This window comes from Saccopteryx bilineata, chromosome 1 (assembly GCF_036850765.1).
Source record: "Saccopteryx bilineata isolate mSacBil1 chromosome 1, mSacBil1_pri_phased_curated, whole genome shotgun sequence".
Classification (NCBI taxonomy): Eukaryota; Metazoa; Chordata; class Mammalia; order Chiroptera; family Emballonuridae; genus Saccopteryx; species Saccopteryx bilineata.
The window spans coordinates 136,024,360-136,041,756 of record NC_089490.1 but is presented as its reverse complement, the minus strand read 5'-3'; the positions used below and the strand labels follow the sequence as shown (position 1 = coordinate 136,041,756).

Here is a 17,397-nt window from a genome sequence, read left to right as displayed (position 1 = left end):
GCTGCTCAGGGGCTGGGTGCAGTGGTCCAAATGAAACACAGATGCATACCATAGATCTTTTATTCCAAGTTTCAAGTATGTGTAAGTGTCTGTGATGACACATGGCATTCGGTGAGTGTCCTCATCACTCAGGACTCTTGTTAATAGCACCGTTAACAGTTAACTACAAACTGGAACAACAGAAACATGCATCACTTACACAGGTGGGTGGGTTTTCCTTTTGAGCTATATTTTCAAAGGCCTAGATCGCCAATATTAAATATCAGTATTTTGTGTTTCAAAGTCCACGAAAATATAATAATGGTATCTTGAAAAAATAAGAGGGTGCAGGGGAGAGGAGACAAGCACCAACTCTGAGCTCACCTCATAAAACGTGGCAGCACTAGTTCTATATAGATAGAATGGAGGCAAGGAGGGGCAGTTTGTTTAACTAGAAGAGAGTTCTAGACATTCAAGTTGACTGGAAACGACCTAAGAGGAGGAGAAATGGGATTTGGTCTGACAGCCTCAGTGTGTTAAGGTGACATTGCCCACAGGGAACTTGAGAAAATGACCCCACATCAGTGGTGAGCTGAGCAGGGTGGTGTCAGACTTGGGGGGGGGCTGTGGTTCGGATAGGACAAGATGACAACCTGGGGTGCTGCACAACATGGCTGGTGGCACTGTTCCCACGGCCTTGCAGACACGCCTCACTCCCAGAAGCTGTTCCAGGCCCTATACTGCAGCTTCTAGCAGTGTCAGGAACACCCCTCCCTCCTGAGCTTGGGCGTGGCCACACAGTGTCCAGAGGGGGCGGGGCAGGGGTGGGGGGGCTGTGGTGGTGGAGGTGATCCTTTGGTGGACAGCAGTCGGAGAAGGTGAGCTGTGGCCAGAGGCAAGAGGTGACACGCAGGCTGCCTCACCGTGTGGAGAGCTGGTTGTTTATGAGTCCGTTGAAGTGCTCAAACTTTTTTTCCGTCTCTTCACTGAAGGAACCACCTGAGGGGTAGGCACCAGGGAGACAGTTTGGCAAACCAGATGCTCAGCCCTCTCCCTGGGTGGTCAGCCTCAAGGACCCTGGAGCCATCACCCTCCACCAGGTGGCCTATCGGGGCCACCTCTGTGAGACCACCAGGGCAGCAACTGGGGCCAGGCACAGGTCAGGTGCTCTGTCAGCCTTAAAGCGAAGTTGTGAATAAATATAGTGGGTTTAGCTTTTGCCCTCATCAGGAGGGAGGACCCTCACTGTTCCTGCAGAAGAGAGCCGTTTCCCCTTGTGTGCCCCAGGTTGTGTAATGCAAGGAAAAGTTTCTTTCTTGGCGACCAGAAGCCACACTGGCCCACTAGCTTCTAGCTCTTGACAGGAAAATGATACCCAGAGCCACAAACTGCTGACTCCCACATTTTTGAGGTCACATGCATAACGAGGTGGTGGCTTCAGCTCCTGCCCTTAAATAGCTCTGGGGTCTGTGCTGGTGTGCTGGGACTGCTGGTCCTGTACCCCCCCCCCCCCAGAGCTGGCTGTGCAGACCCAATCCACACCCAGGCCTCCTGTGTCTGAGGCATCCCTCCTGTGCGCAAACCTGTGAGGTGGCTGCATTTCGAGCTCTTTACCCAGGTTAGGAAGCCGCTGTTGCCCCTTGAGAAAGTGGTGTGGCTCCTGCCTATCTCCTGCGGAGGGAGGGGGCTGCAGGAGGTACCTGGCAGGCCTGAGGCAGCCCTGGACATGCTGTGCTTGTCCAGGGGTCTTACCTATGTGGCAGTTGTACATCCAGATGCGGTGGCCGTCATAGCGGGTCCTGCACTTCATGATGTTGTTAGTGTAGTCAGACTCTGCAACCTCGTAGTTGGGATTAATGACCACCTGGGGAAGAGACAGACCAGACTGGCTGCCTCTGTGCCTCAGCCTCCCAGCCCCCCAGGGCCAGGGCCCTGCGGAGTGGAGCGCTGGCCTCCAGGGCCGATGACCTTAGAAAGGGAGCATGGCCGGTGCCATGCGGAAGAAGCCAGGGCAGGCCTGGCCAGAGCTGGGCTGGGGAGGCAGAGACGCTCGTCCTGGAGGAGTGAGATGTCCGTGCGTCTCTTCTGTCTCCATATGATTCACACACCAGCTCTACCAGAGGGTTCCCCCTCTCCTGGCTGTCCTAGGAGGCCTGAGGTTGGGCTGTGGGGGAGCACAGAACAGGCTGTGGAAGGAAAGAGAGCTGGGGAGCAGGCTGTGCTAAGACAGGGTGGGGACAGGACAGGCACTGGGAGGGGGCTGCCATGAGCGTGGGAGACTGGATGCTACTCCTGGCAGTGGGACTTCCAACTGTCCCTCCTGCTGTCCAGGCTTTGTGCTGCTCTAGGCCATCCCTGAACCCTCCCTGCTCAGCCAGTCCAAGGGCCCTTGGCTCTGGTGGAGACTGAACCCTGCTGCCCCTGTTCCTCTGACCACCCCAGCTAAAGGGGCACAGGCGAAGGCAGCAGGAGTAGGGAGGGCATTATTTGAAGAGGGTTTCTGTGAGTGGAAAGAAAAGGGAGATTGGAATGAGGACCCCAGAAGGAAGAGGAGAGGAAAGGAGGAAAGACAAAAGCTGCACTTAGGCTGTGGGCACAGCATGGGGACAAATGATAGATCTTCTCCTGAGGGTCCTGCCATGCCTGGTGGATGTGGGGGACATGCTGCCCGGGGCATGTGGGGATGGAGGAGCACATCCTGTCAATTCAGGAACAGTTTCTAGGTTGGGCCCTAAGGACCCTTCCCTCCAGGAAAGCGTAGGCATGACCTTTAGCAGACTGGCTGGGCCCCTACTGCTATGGGAAACAAGCTAGCTCAGGGCTGGAACATGGGACTTGGACATGGGGCTGGGGCATAGGACCGAGCTGTGCTGGCCATTCTGGGGGCCCTGCATCTGACCTTGCTTGCCAGACCTGCCCAAGGCTGTGTCCTTGACCCTGTCTCTTCTACGGAGGCCAGTAAATGTCCCAATCTGGGATGGTCTTACTTTTTCTTCACTGTCCCCGGTCCCCTGACCCCAGCCATGCATGGCTCATAGTGCTGGGCAAACAAACCGTGCACACAGAGGCCTGTGCAGCTGCTTGCCCACAGATAGCTGTGCTCCAGGGAGACCACCAAGGTGTCCCCACCGTGCAGTCATGAGGGCAGCAGGTACAGCCTGGACTCATCTCCGGGGCCACCAGCACCAGCCTGACCCCCTTGGTTGCGGGGGTGAGGGCTGGAATGTATGGACTCCATGATCCATCTGACTCTACAATTCTAAATCCAGAAGGGACCTGTGGGACGTGGCTTTCGCTTTTTAGAGAAAAGATCTGTGATTCTAGAAAATGGTGAGAAGGAGGTTAAAGCAAGGCCACCAGGAACCTGGTCACCCACAGAGCCAGCTTCTGAGCCTTGGCCACAGGCCCTTCTGCCTGGAGCTGCTTCATGCTGGCTCGAGTTCCCATCATGTGCAGCAGTGCTGGTGTCCATGCGGGGATCCATGCAGGGGTGCAGAGGGCCAGGGAGACCCAGGCCAGGGTTCTCACCCAGCTCCCTGAGATTAACACAGCCTAGGGGAGCTGAGCTCCGACTTGACGCCAAGGGAAACACTCTTTTTCATTAATCAGACACATTAACATGCCCATAATGAGTTGATTTGTGAATTGCATAGTTTAGGGGTAGAGTACACAGAATAGAGACTTGATGTGACCTGGGTTTGCCTGGCTGTCACATGAGGTGACAGTAATGGCCATCACTGGTGCTGACACGAGACACGGCATTCGCAGGGCTCCAGCCGGGCCTGGCCTGTTGCAGGTATATACATAGACGGCCTTTGTCAGAACAGACTACACAGAGCTACACAGACTACACCAGCAAAGTAACAGCAGACCCCAAACACAGACCTCCCCCCCTGGTGTGTGTGCAGACACAGATGTCCATTTTTAAAATGCAGAGCATTCTGCTCTAGTCAGGCCTCTCCAGGGCTGTGATTTGGGCTTATGGGTAGAAAAGTGCTTGGCTTTCTGATCTGTAGCCTCTGAAATTCCCCAGGGAGATTTTTAAAGCCCCTCTGTGGTTACTGCTCTGCAGGTGTCAGTTCATCCCAGGGCTGTCTATGAGGCAGGGACCGTGGGCCAGGCCCTGAGCTGGCTGAATGCCTCCTCGGGACAGCTTTTACGGCACAGTGACATGTTTCTGGTCACCTACTTTGCCACCTATGGGGTAAGCTGGAAGCAAGAGGGGTGGGGATGCGGGGAGATGAGAGGGTGGGCGGAAGCCTCTGCAGGCACAGGTGTACCAGGAGGCATCCCCTGTGTCCCCCACTCCAGTTGGGGGGGCATGGTTGTAGCATAAAGCCATTTGCAGGGAGGTGGGAGGCCATGGCTCCCTGGTTCTGCCACAGGGCTGGCCTTCTACCAGACAGAGCATGGGAAAGCCTGGCAAGTGTCCGTGCATCACTGGACAGGCTGTCTCTAGTGCCAGGCACTGTACCATTAGAGATTCATTTCTTTGTATTGAGATTGACCCCTCTGCAGTTCTTCCCTTATGAGGCACACATTGCTGGGAGGGGCGAGTCACAGGCATTTATGGGTAACTGCCTTATGAGAGTACTGTCAGCCTTGAGAGCACAGCCCATGGCGGGGGGGGGGGCATGGCAGAAAGCCAGATGGAGGTGGGAGTATAGCTCCAAAGGAAGCGAACAGTTCAGTGGCCTTAGAGTCTGTGGGACAAGTTCCTGGCCTGAGGACTAGATCTGCCTGCAGATGCATTTTGATTTGAAAACCCCAGATGTTAAGAACTGAATGCCAATATCTCAGGAGGTCTGCAGTCCACCTTCCTCCACCCTGTGGCTTGCATGCCTCACATACCCAGGTTACCTGACAGATGGCACTGCCCTCTGGGTGTAGGGCTCCTTCACCTTGCACAGCCTGGCCTCCACGCCTGCTTTGTGTTTGGGCACCAACAGAAAGGAGGCTGCCTCCCCCTCGCCTCCCACCAGCAGGGGCTGGAACTCCTTCCCACACCTCTCACCTGAAACAGGTAGTCTCCAGGGGGCACGTCGGTGATGTCCACCCACTGGCAGTCAATGTCATGGCGGTACACGTCCCAGCAGCCCATGGTGATGCCCTGCTCGCCAAAGTTGGCACACTCGTAATTCTTCTGGATGTCTGCAGGCAGGTGCCGAGGGGATCCCAGTCACTATGCACACGTGGTGACTCTGCCCTCTGTGCCACACTCCCCACAAGAGACCCCAAACAGCACTGCTGGGTAGGTGACATCCCCAGACCCCATCCTCAGATCTCCCTTTCCTCCCCAAGCCCCCCAACCTCTGCTTCATCAGGCTCAGTGCCCACCCCCACTGTGGGCGTCTCATCCTCTCTCCTTTCAGTAGACTCCCTTGCCCAACTTTCTACCTACATCCCAGCCCTCCGTCCAGACCCAGCCAGGGTCCCCCTCCTCCCTGAAACCTTCCCTGGCCACGCTGGCCTCCTTGGTCTTTCTGAGGACTCACTAGCCTGGGAATGAGGCACGTGCTTATCTGGGGAAGCTCTGGCATCTACTGTTTCGCTTAAAGGAGGGTCATCTTATCTCTGCACAACTGGACCTGGATTTAAGCTTGGGTCTGGTTTGTCTGACCCTCCCTGGGCACACAGAGGTGCTCAAAACCCACTGCTGTGTGGTCCCCAGGCACAGCAGCGGCAGTCATATATATTGGGAGGCTGCCATGTCAGGCAGGACTCTAAGCACTGGGTGTACCAAGAGGAACCAATGTCTCCCCTTGCGGAGCCCCAGTCGCATCCGCATGGCAGCTGCACCCACGGGTGATCACAGCGCAGGTGGGGCAGCCTCCTAACAGTGTGAGCAGGGTGCTGCCTCTGCCTTTGCTGGGGGAGCTGAGAGAGTCTGGAAACTGCAGACAGGCTCGTTTGAGCTTGAACTGGGAGGGTAAGAACCTGTGGGGCAGGAACACGGAGACGTGGCAGCCAGAGGTGGGAGGGGACTGTGTCTCCCTGGTCCAAGGGTTTGCACCTTACCTGGGAGACCATGTGGCCCCACCAGTGCCCGTCGGCATGATCCTGGGAATCCAGACACCTTTATAGCCAGAACTTGCCCACACCCCTAGCCCCAAACATAGCTATGGAAATCACCATAAGGTCACGTGGAGAGTCAGCAGTGGCCAGAGGGAGAGAGCTCAGCATCAAACCTGGGCCCCGGACTGGGTGAGCATGGCCATTAGAGCATTAGAGTCCCTCTGCAGCTCCCCAGCACCCCACAAAGATACCTCCTTCACATTCTGTGTCCTCCAGGCAGAAGCTGGCTTTGTGGCCCTCTGCTACCTTGGTGCCATTGAGGTTCAAGAGATCGTAGTGGGTGAACACTTCCATGCTGTGGTAGTGCCTGCAGCAAGAGAGAGGGCCTGGGAGTCAGTGTGGGGAGCAGCTGCTACCTGCAAGCAACTGCTTGCAATTTGCTTCTGGGAGGCACGGGCCAAAGGGGTGGCCAGTGGGGGAGGAGGAGTGACGACATAGCGGTACCATGGTGCTTTCGTGCACTACAGAGCGGGGCAGTGACTCACCCTCCTGGGCCTCCGTTCTCTCATCAGCTAAATGAGAATAAATGTGCTGTGGGAATTAGTGAGATGAACAGATGAGTACAGGGCCTGGCATCCAATAAGCCACATAAATGAAGATATTTGTACTAAGTGCTTTTAATAACCCTTCGGAGCCCCCCAGCGGCTCTACAGACTAGTATGTTACTTTTCGAGGTCTTTTGAAAACATTTTAAAGTGAGGAGATGGCAGAGGGAGAGACAAGAGAATGGTGGAGGGTCGGTGGAGTAAGGGAGAGGGGTGAATGGCGGGAACTGTGTGGGAGAGGTCAGCCACAGCAGAACGGGAGCAGCAGGAAGACAGGAGGGAAGGGACAGCTCTGGAAGCCTGTGGGAAGGAGGGAAGCAGAGGAGGGAGAGCTTGCCTGGCTGGTTGGCTGGTTGTTTACATAAGGTGCCCCCTCCTTCACTGGGCAGGGAGGGGGAGGAATTGAGAACAGATGCAGATTCTTGAAAAGTGATGGATTTGGTTGAGAATACACAAGGGGACAGAACCGCTGTGGGCCTTCCTGAAAAATTGGGCTTGTCCTGCTGTCCTAAGCTGCATTGTGTGTGTCCAAGCCTGTAACTATCAAACACACTTGTCTCTCTTATTACAGGGGACATTTGGGAAATGGGGGACACGGAAGACAAGGTACCAAGGCACAGGGAGCAGAAACACTTGTTTTGTGTATGTGTGACCTGATTTGTCTCCTCAGGGAAGAGAGAATAGTGACTCAACCCAATCATGGGGGTATGTAAGGCTCTATAGTAGGAGAAACTGCAAAAATAGCTCACACAGGGCTTGTGACAGAGGGGCCCTCGGTATCTGTCCAGTCTCTCCTATTACTGATCCTCCCAGCAGTAACAGGAGGAGTACTTTCATCATTACCAGCACCACTCCCATCCCTGTGATGGTTTCCAGGCCCGCTGTAGCTTCTGCTGGCCCTGGCCTCCAGGGGTGGCCTCGGGCTCCCTCCGGGAGAGGAAAAATGGAGGGAAGAGGGGAATTAAAAGGGTAGGCTTTTTTTCAGAAAGGAAATTAGAGGTTCTTTTCCTATTCCTCCTGTTTTCCTTTGCTAAAAATAATGTCATAATTTCCTATGCCGGGCTTTTCCCAGGTCACTCGTGTTTCTGGGTAAAGCATGCTGAGCCCCGTCCCGCTGAGAACATCTACAAGGACGCATTCTGTGGCAGCTCAAGTGATGACTTTGAAAGTCTCTTGGCTTCTTGAAGGAGCAAGATGAGACATGAGGTCTGACTCATGGTCGAGCATATGTCTGCATCTTTCAGAGAGCAGCTTTTGTGACTATGTTTACCAGCTAGAAAGACCGACGAGAAACAGGTTTATGTTCTGTTGTCTAAACAAAACTCAGACGGAGGCCACAGGCAGACCGGTGTAAGGCTGACCTCCCGCTCCCCCGGCTTCCCGCAGCCATGATTTAAGTCTTCCCCAGCTCTTCAGTTTCCCCTGGGAGCAATGCAAAGGCACAGCTGGTTTGGAGCCTCCCAGTTCTAGAGCCGCAGTGCGGGGGCCTCTCTGCTTTGCCTCTCCGGCCCACACAGACATCACCCCCCCAGGGCCGCATCTCCCTCCCGGCTGCTGGCCGGAGTGCCAGGGGCACCGAGCCTCCTCCACCCACATGTACACCCCCATGAAGACAGGAAGGTGCATCCTGGTGATGAGGGTGCATCCCCTCTCTCCAGGCTGAGGTGTCTCGACTTTTGGAAGTCTAAGAGAGGGACCTGACCCATGGATAGAGACAGGAAAACTTCACTTGGAAAGAAATACCCGAACGCTAAGGAGACAGAATAATCTGACACTTGACGAGGTCATTATAATCTGGATACAGGACGGCCTTCTAACGAAAGACTCCAGAGCCCAGCATTTGAGGACATGGTTCGCATGGAGGAAGGAAGAGATGAACCCTTGCTCCATGGTAGACAAAACTAGACCAGAGAAAGGCAGGTGGTTTGGGTATATTCTTTGTTATGATAGGTCACTGAATCCCCAAATAAACTCCATCAGAGATTCCGTGCAATTGTAGAGGAGACGTTGTCCCCCTCCCTCCTTTCCCCCACCAGCCACTGGCCCTCAGAGCCCCCAGAATAAACAGCTCAGCTGTGCTGGGACAGGCTCCTTTCCCCATTTCAGGGTATACTAGAGTCTCAGGCGGTGCTGCGACCACGGGCAGGGGCCCTTCTGCCGACTCCATCCTGCCTTCCTGATGTGCCAGGCAGCCGCCCGCTTGATGAGGTCTCCACTGGGCTCACAAAGGCCTCATCGCACTTAGGGGCTTTGACCCATCATGGGGGGCTGCTCCACGCACGAGGGAGGCAGGGTGGAGCAGGCAAGTCTCCCCTTTATAGCAAGGCCACCCTGACTCGGAGGGCTGGCGGCTGTGCTGTGTGTCCAGTGCCCTGCTGCGTCAGCTCCCAGCCGCCCTCCTGGGCTTCCCTGTGGGAGGGCCAGACCTGCAACACAGCTCTGTGCCCTGCTTTATCTGGCTCTGTCCAAGCTGTGACTTGATGTGCCAGGTAAGCAGGTTTGGCGCCTCTCCCTGGGGGCACAAGAAGCAGGAAGGGGACCTCTTCAAGATCATCAACCAAAGGCAAGGCACAATGACACAGGGCTTTGTTCTATCTGGTCAGCAAGGAGACTCCTGAGGGAGGTCAATCTCTGTGTCATCTTAGGCCTTTCGAAGAACATATCTCTGTTCCTCATTGTAGCACCAATGAAATCAGGAGTGACAGTTTGCCTCGTTTGCACTGATTTGAGCCAGGGCTCTAAACTTTGGTTCCACAGATGTTCAGAGTGTCTATAGATCTGCTGAACCAAGACGTCAAATATTCCAGAAAAAAATAAATGTTTTGAGTGGAGGGAGGGTCAGCTTTCATCAGACCCCCAAAGGAACCCAAGAGAGGTTTGGGGCCAGGAGTCCTGTTGAAAGGCCCTCCCACAGAGCCTGGAGGGGTCCCCTGAGCTCTGGAGGCTGGGCGGGGGCTCTGGGATGCTCCCAGGGGTCCTGTGGTCACAGACTCTCAGTCATAGACCAGCAGGGGAGGTCTGAAGGGATGCATACTTAGACACATGTTCTTCCCACCCATCCTTCCTGAACCATTTACTGGAACATCTGTAAGCAAAGAAATAAAATAGGCCACAGGAACAGCAGGGGTGAGGCGGTCAGAAGGAGCAGCTGCATGATGTCACCATGTACATTCTCAGAGGAAAGACCATTCCTGGGAGAGCAAGTGTATGTCACACAGAAACTCCTACCACTAGATGTCTGGGTGGACCATCATGTGTGGGGCAGAGATGCAATTATATTCTACTTATAGATGCACAGGCAGCATCAGCCTGCACCGACCCAGGCTCCACCATGTGACCCCCAAGGAAACCAGGCACCAAAATGGCATGACTTCATTTTACCCTTTGACTTCTGCCCTGCAGAAGATAAACATGCTTCTAAATAAAGAGAAAAAATTCTTTGGCTGCTTAGCACTTTCAGAACAGACAGATAATCGTTATAAGGAAAACCAGCACCCCTTAGTTCTATCCAAGTCCTTTCTTTTGAAACAAGTTGAACAACTCTATCCCTCTATCCCAATAATGATTTGAATGTGACTAGGCCATCAGTTGTCACATGATAAAGCATCCAGCGAGACTTCTGATGAGGGGTCAGCAGAGGTGACAGGAAGAGCCACATTCTGGGGGTCACACAGGCCTGAGTCAGGATCCCCGCCCAATAACGCCACACAAACACCGAGCTTCCGTTTTCTTACCCGTGCAAATGAGGGCGCTGTGCACTTCGAGGAGGTCAAGGAATATCAGTTCTTTTTTTTTTTTTCCCAGAGACAGAGCGAGAGTCAGAGGGAAGGATAGATAGGGACAGACAGACAGGAACGCAGAGAGATGAGAAGCATCAGTCATCAGTTTTTCATTGCGACACTTTAGTTGTTCACTGATTGCTTTCTCATATATGCCTAGACCGAGGGCCTTCAGCAGACCAGGTAACCCCTTGCTCGAGCCAGTGACCTTGGGTCCAAGCTGGTGAGCTTTGCTCAAACCGGATGAACCCGTGCTCAAGCTGGCGACCTTGGGGGTTTTGAACCTGGGTCCTCCGCATCCCAGTCTGACACCCACCGCCTGGTCAGGCTGAATGTTAGTTCTTATGCCCCTAACAGTGATCTCCGCATTTGAGAGCAGGAAGGACACTAGGGATGAGCCAGACGGGAGCTTCTCAGACTGGGACGTGCACACAAGCACCGGGTGCTCCCGTTAAAACCTTGGTGTTAAAGCAAACCCTGCCCGGGCTCTGGGGGCAGACTGATGGCAGATCTGCCAGCCCACGGGCCTCACTTTCAGCAGCAGAGACAAGCACAGAAGCTTTGCCATGGGATGCTGAGCACAGAGGTGAGCACTGACTGGGTACACCCATGGACCCCCGGGGACTGCAGCTGCCATGTCGAATGGCAGGGCGCCCTCCCTTCGTGGCCTCCACCTGCCTACCTCAGGTCTGAGCAGGAAAATGTGAATGAGCAGGGGCAGCAGGTCTGGATTAGAGAAAGAATCAGGGCAAAGAAAAAAACATGGAAAGGCTGGGAGATGAATGGAGTGGCTTCCGGGCTCCCGCTAGTGCCAGCTCTAGGATTTCACTCTGTCCTTGTGCAGGGTTTATAGCCCTGGGATCAGATCCACAGACTGAAGCCTGGAAGGGACATTAGAGGTCTTGGGAGACGTGGCCCAGCTGGCCTGACACGCAGCTGGTTAGAGGCACCGCTGGGTTGAGAAACCAGGCCTCATGATTCCTGGGGCTAGGATGTTTATTTCTAAACCCACGGTCTTCCTAGAACTATTTAAAATATATGCTGGTATTTAAAATCCATTTCTTAGTGAACTCAGAGGCCAATCATTACAGAGCCCCCAAATACCCAGCAGAGCACCGACTTCATGTGAACACACTTGAAAACCACTGACTGAGGTCAGTGGAGGGTGTGGGGTACTCAGAGTTGGTTTTCAAGCATTAGAGGCACGGGAGGCAAGAGAGAATGGGCTCAGGGAAGGGCAGGTAGGTCAGGGCAACTGGGAGTGGAGAGTGGCAGCCAGTGTGGCAGACCGACTCCCTCCAACCTAGGAAAACCCTGTCTTCTGGACCGTGTGGCCTCTCCAAGTGACCCTCTCTCCACCCCATCTGGGCCCTGCAGGATGTTGGGCTGGGGCAGCTTGGGATGACGGAAGGAAGGCCCCACCTGTGGCAGTCATGCCAGACCCACGCATGGCGGCCGTTCTTGGGTCGGAAGTCAGACTGGCCATTGTTGTGGATCTGGGAGGAGAAGCGCAGCAGCCGACGGTAGCCGGTGGTGGGGCTGGTCTGGGTGGCCGAGGCAGAGAGGCAGCTCTCCTCCATGGCGCACTGCAGCATGAACATGGGCCGGTCCTCCAGGTAGGTGGTCTGCTGGACAATCTCTGCATTGAGGACCAGGTCAGGGGCAGCTGAAAAGGGCAGACACAGTGCTCAGGTAGGACGCAGGACCCCTCACTTCTTCCCAAGCACCTGACTTCTGGTTCCTGATCTGAGACAAGCCCCTATCCTTGCCTAGCACCACTTTATGGAACTGGATCATGGTCTCGCTCTCAAGAGCACCTTCCTTGAGGAATGCCACCCCAAATTCCTCTTCCTCTTCTGTGAGTATTGTCCTGGACACCTCTGCAGGTATCGGTGCAGGTGGGCAAAACATTGGAAAATGTGCAACCTGGGTGATGGACACAGGAGGATTCATCATATTATTCTCTACTTTTTTTTTTTTTTTTATTTTTTTTTATTTTTCTGAAGCTGGAAACGGGGAGAGACAGTCAGACAGACTCCCGCATGCGCTCTACCGGGATCCACCCGGTACGCCCACCAGGGGCGACGCTCTGCCCACCAGGGGGCGATGCTCTGCCCCTCCGGGGCATCACTCTGCCGCGACCAGAGCCACTCTAGCGCCTGGGGCAGAGGCCAAGGAGCCATCCCCAGCGCCCGGGCCATCTTTGCTCCAATGGAGCCTTGGCTGCGGGAGGGGAAGAGAGAGACAGAGAGGAAAGAGACAGAGAGGAAGGAGGGGGTGGGGGTGGAGAAGCAAATGGACGCTTCTCCTATGTGCCCTGGCCGGGAATCGAACCTGGGTCCCCCGCACGCCAGGCCGACGCTCTACCGCTGAGCCAACCGGCCAGGGCCTTTTTTTTATTTTTTAAATTTTTCTGAAGTGAGAAGTGGGGAGGCAGACAGACTCCTGCATGCGCCTGACCAGAATCCACCCAGCATGCCCACCAGGGGTCCATGCTCTGCCCATCTGGGGCATTGCTCAGTTGCAATCGGAACCATTCTAACACCTGAGGCGGAGGCCATGCAGCCATCCTCAGTGCCCGGGCCAACTTTGTTCCAATGGAGCCTTGGCTGTGGGAGGGGAAGAGAGAGACAGAGAGAAAGGAGAGGGGGAAGGGGGAAGAAGCAGATGGGCGCATCTCCTGTGTGCCCAGCCGGGAATCAAACTTGGGACTTCCACACTCCAGGCTAACGCTCAAATGCTGAGCCAACAGGCCAGGGCCTCTCTACTTTTTTTTTTTTTTTAAAGATTTTATTCATTTTTAAAGAGGAGAGAGAGAGAGAAAGGAGAGAGAAGGGGGGAGGAGCAGGAAGCATCAACTCCCATATGTGCCTTGACCAGGCAAGCCCAGGGTTCCGAACCGGCGACCTCAGCATTCCAGGTCGATGTTTTATCCACTGCGCCACTACAGGCCAGGCATATTCTCTCTACTTTTCAGTAGCGGAGATTTTCCATAATAGAAAGCAAACATAACAAGGACAAGGACAATTAACAATGCTCTCTACCCAGAGAGAGAACCCTCTTAATACCTTGGTCTGATTCTTCTGGGAATGATACAGATGTAGATTTATAGCTTGCTGATGCTGTTTCTCTTCAAATACAGTATGTCTTGATACATTTCCTTGTTAATAAATATCTATTACATGGTTACATAACATTTATTTTATAACCTTAGCCCATATTTTCAGATATATTGGTTGCTTGGAATTTTTCCCAGTTAAAGATAAAGCTGCAATAAACATCCCGTAGTAAACTTGTGTGTATAACTTAAGTAAGTAAAATATCAGTAGGTTACACTTCTATCAGTGAAACTGCTGGGAGAAAGAGCTGCATACTTCCAAGACTGCTGCATCCTGCCAACTGCCCTAACGGGTTCTTCCGCTCTCCACTCCTGCTGGCTCTGGGCTTGAGTTTTAAAAGCGCATCTTTTAAAACACGATGGATTTACTCAATTAGCATATTGCACATGGCAGGTGTTAACAATTTTCTGATGGCTACAATCTAAATTTACCATATAATTCAGTTTCCATTCTATATAAAAGGATTAACTGTAAGTTTCCCTATAAAAATGAGATTCCATCGAGCATTTCTAGGACATGTCATTTCAAACAAATGTTGTATATGAATTATTTACATCAAGATCCATCCGTCTTTTATTTTCTGGCAACTTGATTATAAATTTCTGAAGTGCGTGTGCAAGAGCACACAGGCAGGATGTGGGGTTGGAAGCGAGGACGGAAATCAGGAGGCTCCCATTGGCTGAGAGCTCTTTCCTCTTGGAGGACACACAGCAGGATGTGTGCTGGGTGTTCTGGGAGCTTTTATCAGAGGGATTGAGAGTCCCTTATTTGTTATCTGTATACTAGTCAGTACTCAATGGACAGCACTCAGCTTACCTCTGATCTGAGCAGAGGGTTCTCTATCAGAAATGAGAGGAGGCCAGCTCTATTTCCAGCTCAGGAGTCTTAATATATCATAATATGGCCAGCCCTTAGCTGGTACCCCGCGGCTATGCTTTTAGCACCTGCCATGGGATGGGGCCTTGAGCTACCTAACACCCAGAATGCCTCATCAGAGGCATGCATTCATGTACCATCTACCAAGTATCATGTTGAACACTATGAACAGTGCTAAGCAAGGCAGACTTCATATGTTAGTGGGATAGACAGAAGTAATGTTAATAACAACTGCGGCCAGAGCTTAACCCTTCGAGTAGCATGAACATTCATGTACGTCCTTGTGCCTCCTGACCATCCAGAGTACGATCGTACAAAAATTTTTATTTTAAAAATGTGTAAGGCAGCATTTAAAAAAGGCAAATATATGTTCTTCTTGTTTCCATAAATTGGTTATCAAACAAACATGATTTTAGGTTAATAAAACTGTAACTGGAACTAATTTCATTTTTTGGAAAAAAAAAAACCCCTCACTCCCGGGGGTCAGTGAGCATGAAGAAAACTCTCTCCTCAAAGGGTTAAAGGAGAAAAACGGGATATGTTGGGAATTATAACAAGGGGACCCAGCCTAGGGGAATTCAGGGCAGACTTCCTTGGATACAGTTATGTTTTATTTATTCCCTGGATGATGAGCAGAGATTAGAGGAAATAACTCGAAAGCGTGAGAGTAGGCAGAGCTTTCAGGCAAAACGAGTGGCACATGGCAGGTCCCTGAAGCGTGAAGGAGGGCCAAGGCCCATGTGGTCTGGACACTAAGGAGGGCTGGAGAGCAGAAGTTAGCCAGAAACGAGGCCAGATGACACGAGCCTTGCGCATGTCCCTGCGTTCACTTGAGCGCAATGGGAAAGCCCAAATGGGGTCTGAACAGAAGGGAGCATGACTGGGAGACAGGCGTTGACTCTGGCTTCAGGAACAGGAGGGACCCGGAGGCTATGTGTCACTATGGGGATCCCAGTTTGGAGCTCCTGAGGTAATACAATATGAAAGACGGTCACCAGAATGTAGGCAGAGGCAGCAGGATGGAAGGAGACAGAGGGAATACAGAAAGGTAAAAGTAAAGATGGACTGAATATGGGAGTGATGAGGAAGAGAGAGAGATGGGAGAAGACTTGAATATATGGGGGATGTGAAATTGGCTGGATGAGAAAAAGTAATTACAAAATATTGCCTAAAGAATAAACTTTATCTCTCTGAATAAAGTGGTAAGTCAGGTCAGCATTTCTGGACCAGATGGCCCCTGCAGACTCTGAGTGATGCCTTCAGTTTAAGATGAAGGGTTTTCTGAGGAATAGCCCCATGAAACACATCTTTGATCTATTCTGAGAATATGGAGGGCATTGCTTATTTAATAACTCCTGGTCCACATAACAAGACTATCCTTCAAGCTTCTCATGACTCATGGGTTTGCTTCTATCTCATGGATATTGTGAATTATATCAGTGAACTGGTTTCCATCTTTCCTTTGGCTGCTAGGAAGCTCACTGTGAAATTTATAACCTCTCTGTAGTAAATGTTCAGGACTCTATAGTATGTATTGTTAATTAACTTCTTTCTTAGATCCATTTAGAGCTACCACTTTTTTTTCCAATATCCACTTTTCTTTCATTTGCTTTTCTTTTATGCTACCTTGAATTTTATCTAGGTTTGTGCTATTTAAATTTCCTTTTGGAAAAAAAAAGGGTATATCACAAATATAAGTGAATTAATAAGCCAAGAAAAAGCCCCTGAAGCAGTGAGACCACATCTCTCTGCTTGGATCTCGTCTCTCCCCTCAGACAGGATGCAGTGGCTTAGGACATTTACCTCAACAAGTCCATGCTGGCATCCAGAGTCCTGCCTGACGAGGGTTAGAAAATGCCGAGGGAGTCTGAAAGGGGCTGATGGGACAACTGAACTGACTGAGTTCAAGGTTTAATCTTCTCCTTAGTTCTCCATGATGGTAAATGACAGTGCGTCATTTTTTATTGAGCATCTTCATAGATGTGTTGTCATATCTAATTTTCAGTTTCTAGAAAAAATGACAACTGTAGATTATAGTGGTTTAACGGACTTTTCCAAGATCAGCAGTAAGTGGCAGGCAGGGTCTGGTCTCAAGTTGTTGGACCAAATCGGGGGCTTCTTCTGCCTCCCTGATTCACAAGGGAGAGGTTTTATAAGGCCATGGGCGGGAAGAGTGGAGTTTGGGGGTCAGAAGAGTGACACGCTCAGCAAAAGGGAAATTTCACAAGCTGGGTCATTCTGAATCATGGCGGGGCTTTCCTTTCTATATTTTCAGTCTCTCTAGAATGCCCGGGGAGTCACTAGCAAGCTAAATCGCCTACACGGTGTGGAACAGAAAATGATCTATGGAGAAGGGCGGAGGAAGGAAGAATGCTGCTGTGCACTGAGCACTTAGCATGAGTTTCATGCTTCACTAACCCTCATTAGAACCCTCATTAACTGCTAAAAACAAGGAGTTTAATTCACCCAAGTTCGCTGAAATAGTATACAGTGGCCCTGAGATTTAAACCTGAGGCTTCCTGACAGCCTGGTTGCTCCCTCCTGCTTCCGTCCGCCACCACCACCACCCCAGCTATCAGGCAAGGTTCTGTGGTTGGGACTGGGGGAGTTCCTTTTGCCTTTTGCCCTCCACTTCTCACTTAACAAAAAGTAACATCTGCTTTCCTTTTTTGCTTGGCTGACTGCAGAAGCCCCAGAGCCTAGCCATAGAGCTTGGCAGGGAGGGGGAATATGACACCTCAGGCGCTCTCACTTTCTGAGCAGGCGACTCCAGCCCCATAGTGCACTCCGCCCTGGGGGCAGGCCACGTCCTCGTCGAGGCGACAGTGCGCCAGGGACAGCTCCGTTCCTGAGCACTTCACTCCGCTCATGACCACCTTATTGGCATTGATGTTTTCATGCCAATACCAGGTCTCCTGGAGAATCAATGAAAGAAATGGCCAGTATGTCATCTTAAATAGTCATTTTACCATATTCTATCAATGTTCATATTCAGCCTCACAAAAGCCTCCAAGCTTTATGATC

The 17,397-nt window shown here is 52.1% G+C and overlaps 1 protein-coding gene across 2 annotated transcripts in view; it reads right to left on the bottom strand.

Annotated features, from left to right (window-relative positions):
* Window positions 1-46: 46 nt before the first annotated feature.
* Window positions 47-17,397, bottom strand: part of LOXL2 (lysyl oxidase like 2) — a 109,188-nt gene continuing 91,837 nt past the window's right edge. For both annotated transcript variants that reach the window (XM_066267424.1, XM_066267434.1), the window contains exons 9-14: window positions 17,126-17,288; window positions 11,801-12,044; window positions 6,246-6,361; window positions 4,994-5,130; window positions 1,732-1,843; window positions 47-978 (exon numbers count right to left, since the gene is read on the bottom strand). In XM_066267424.1, the coding sequence (XP_066123521.1) occupies window positions 899-978; window positions 1,732-1,843; window positions 4,994-5,130; window positions 6,246-6,361; window positions 11,801-12,044; window positions 17,126-17,288 (852 nt within the window). In that variant the 3' untranslated portion in view covers window positions 47-898. The remainder of the gene's footprint in view (window positions 979-1,731; window positions 1,844-4,993; window positions 5,131-6,245; window positions 6,362-11,800; window positions 12,045-17,125; window positions 17,289-17,397) is intronic.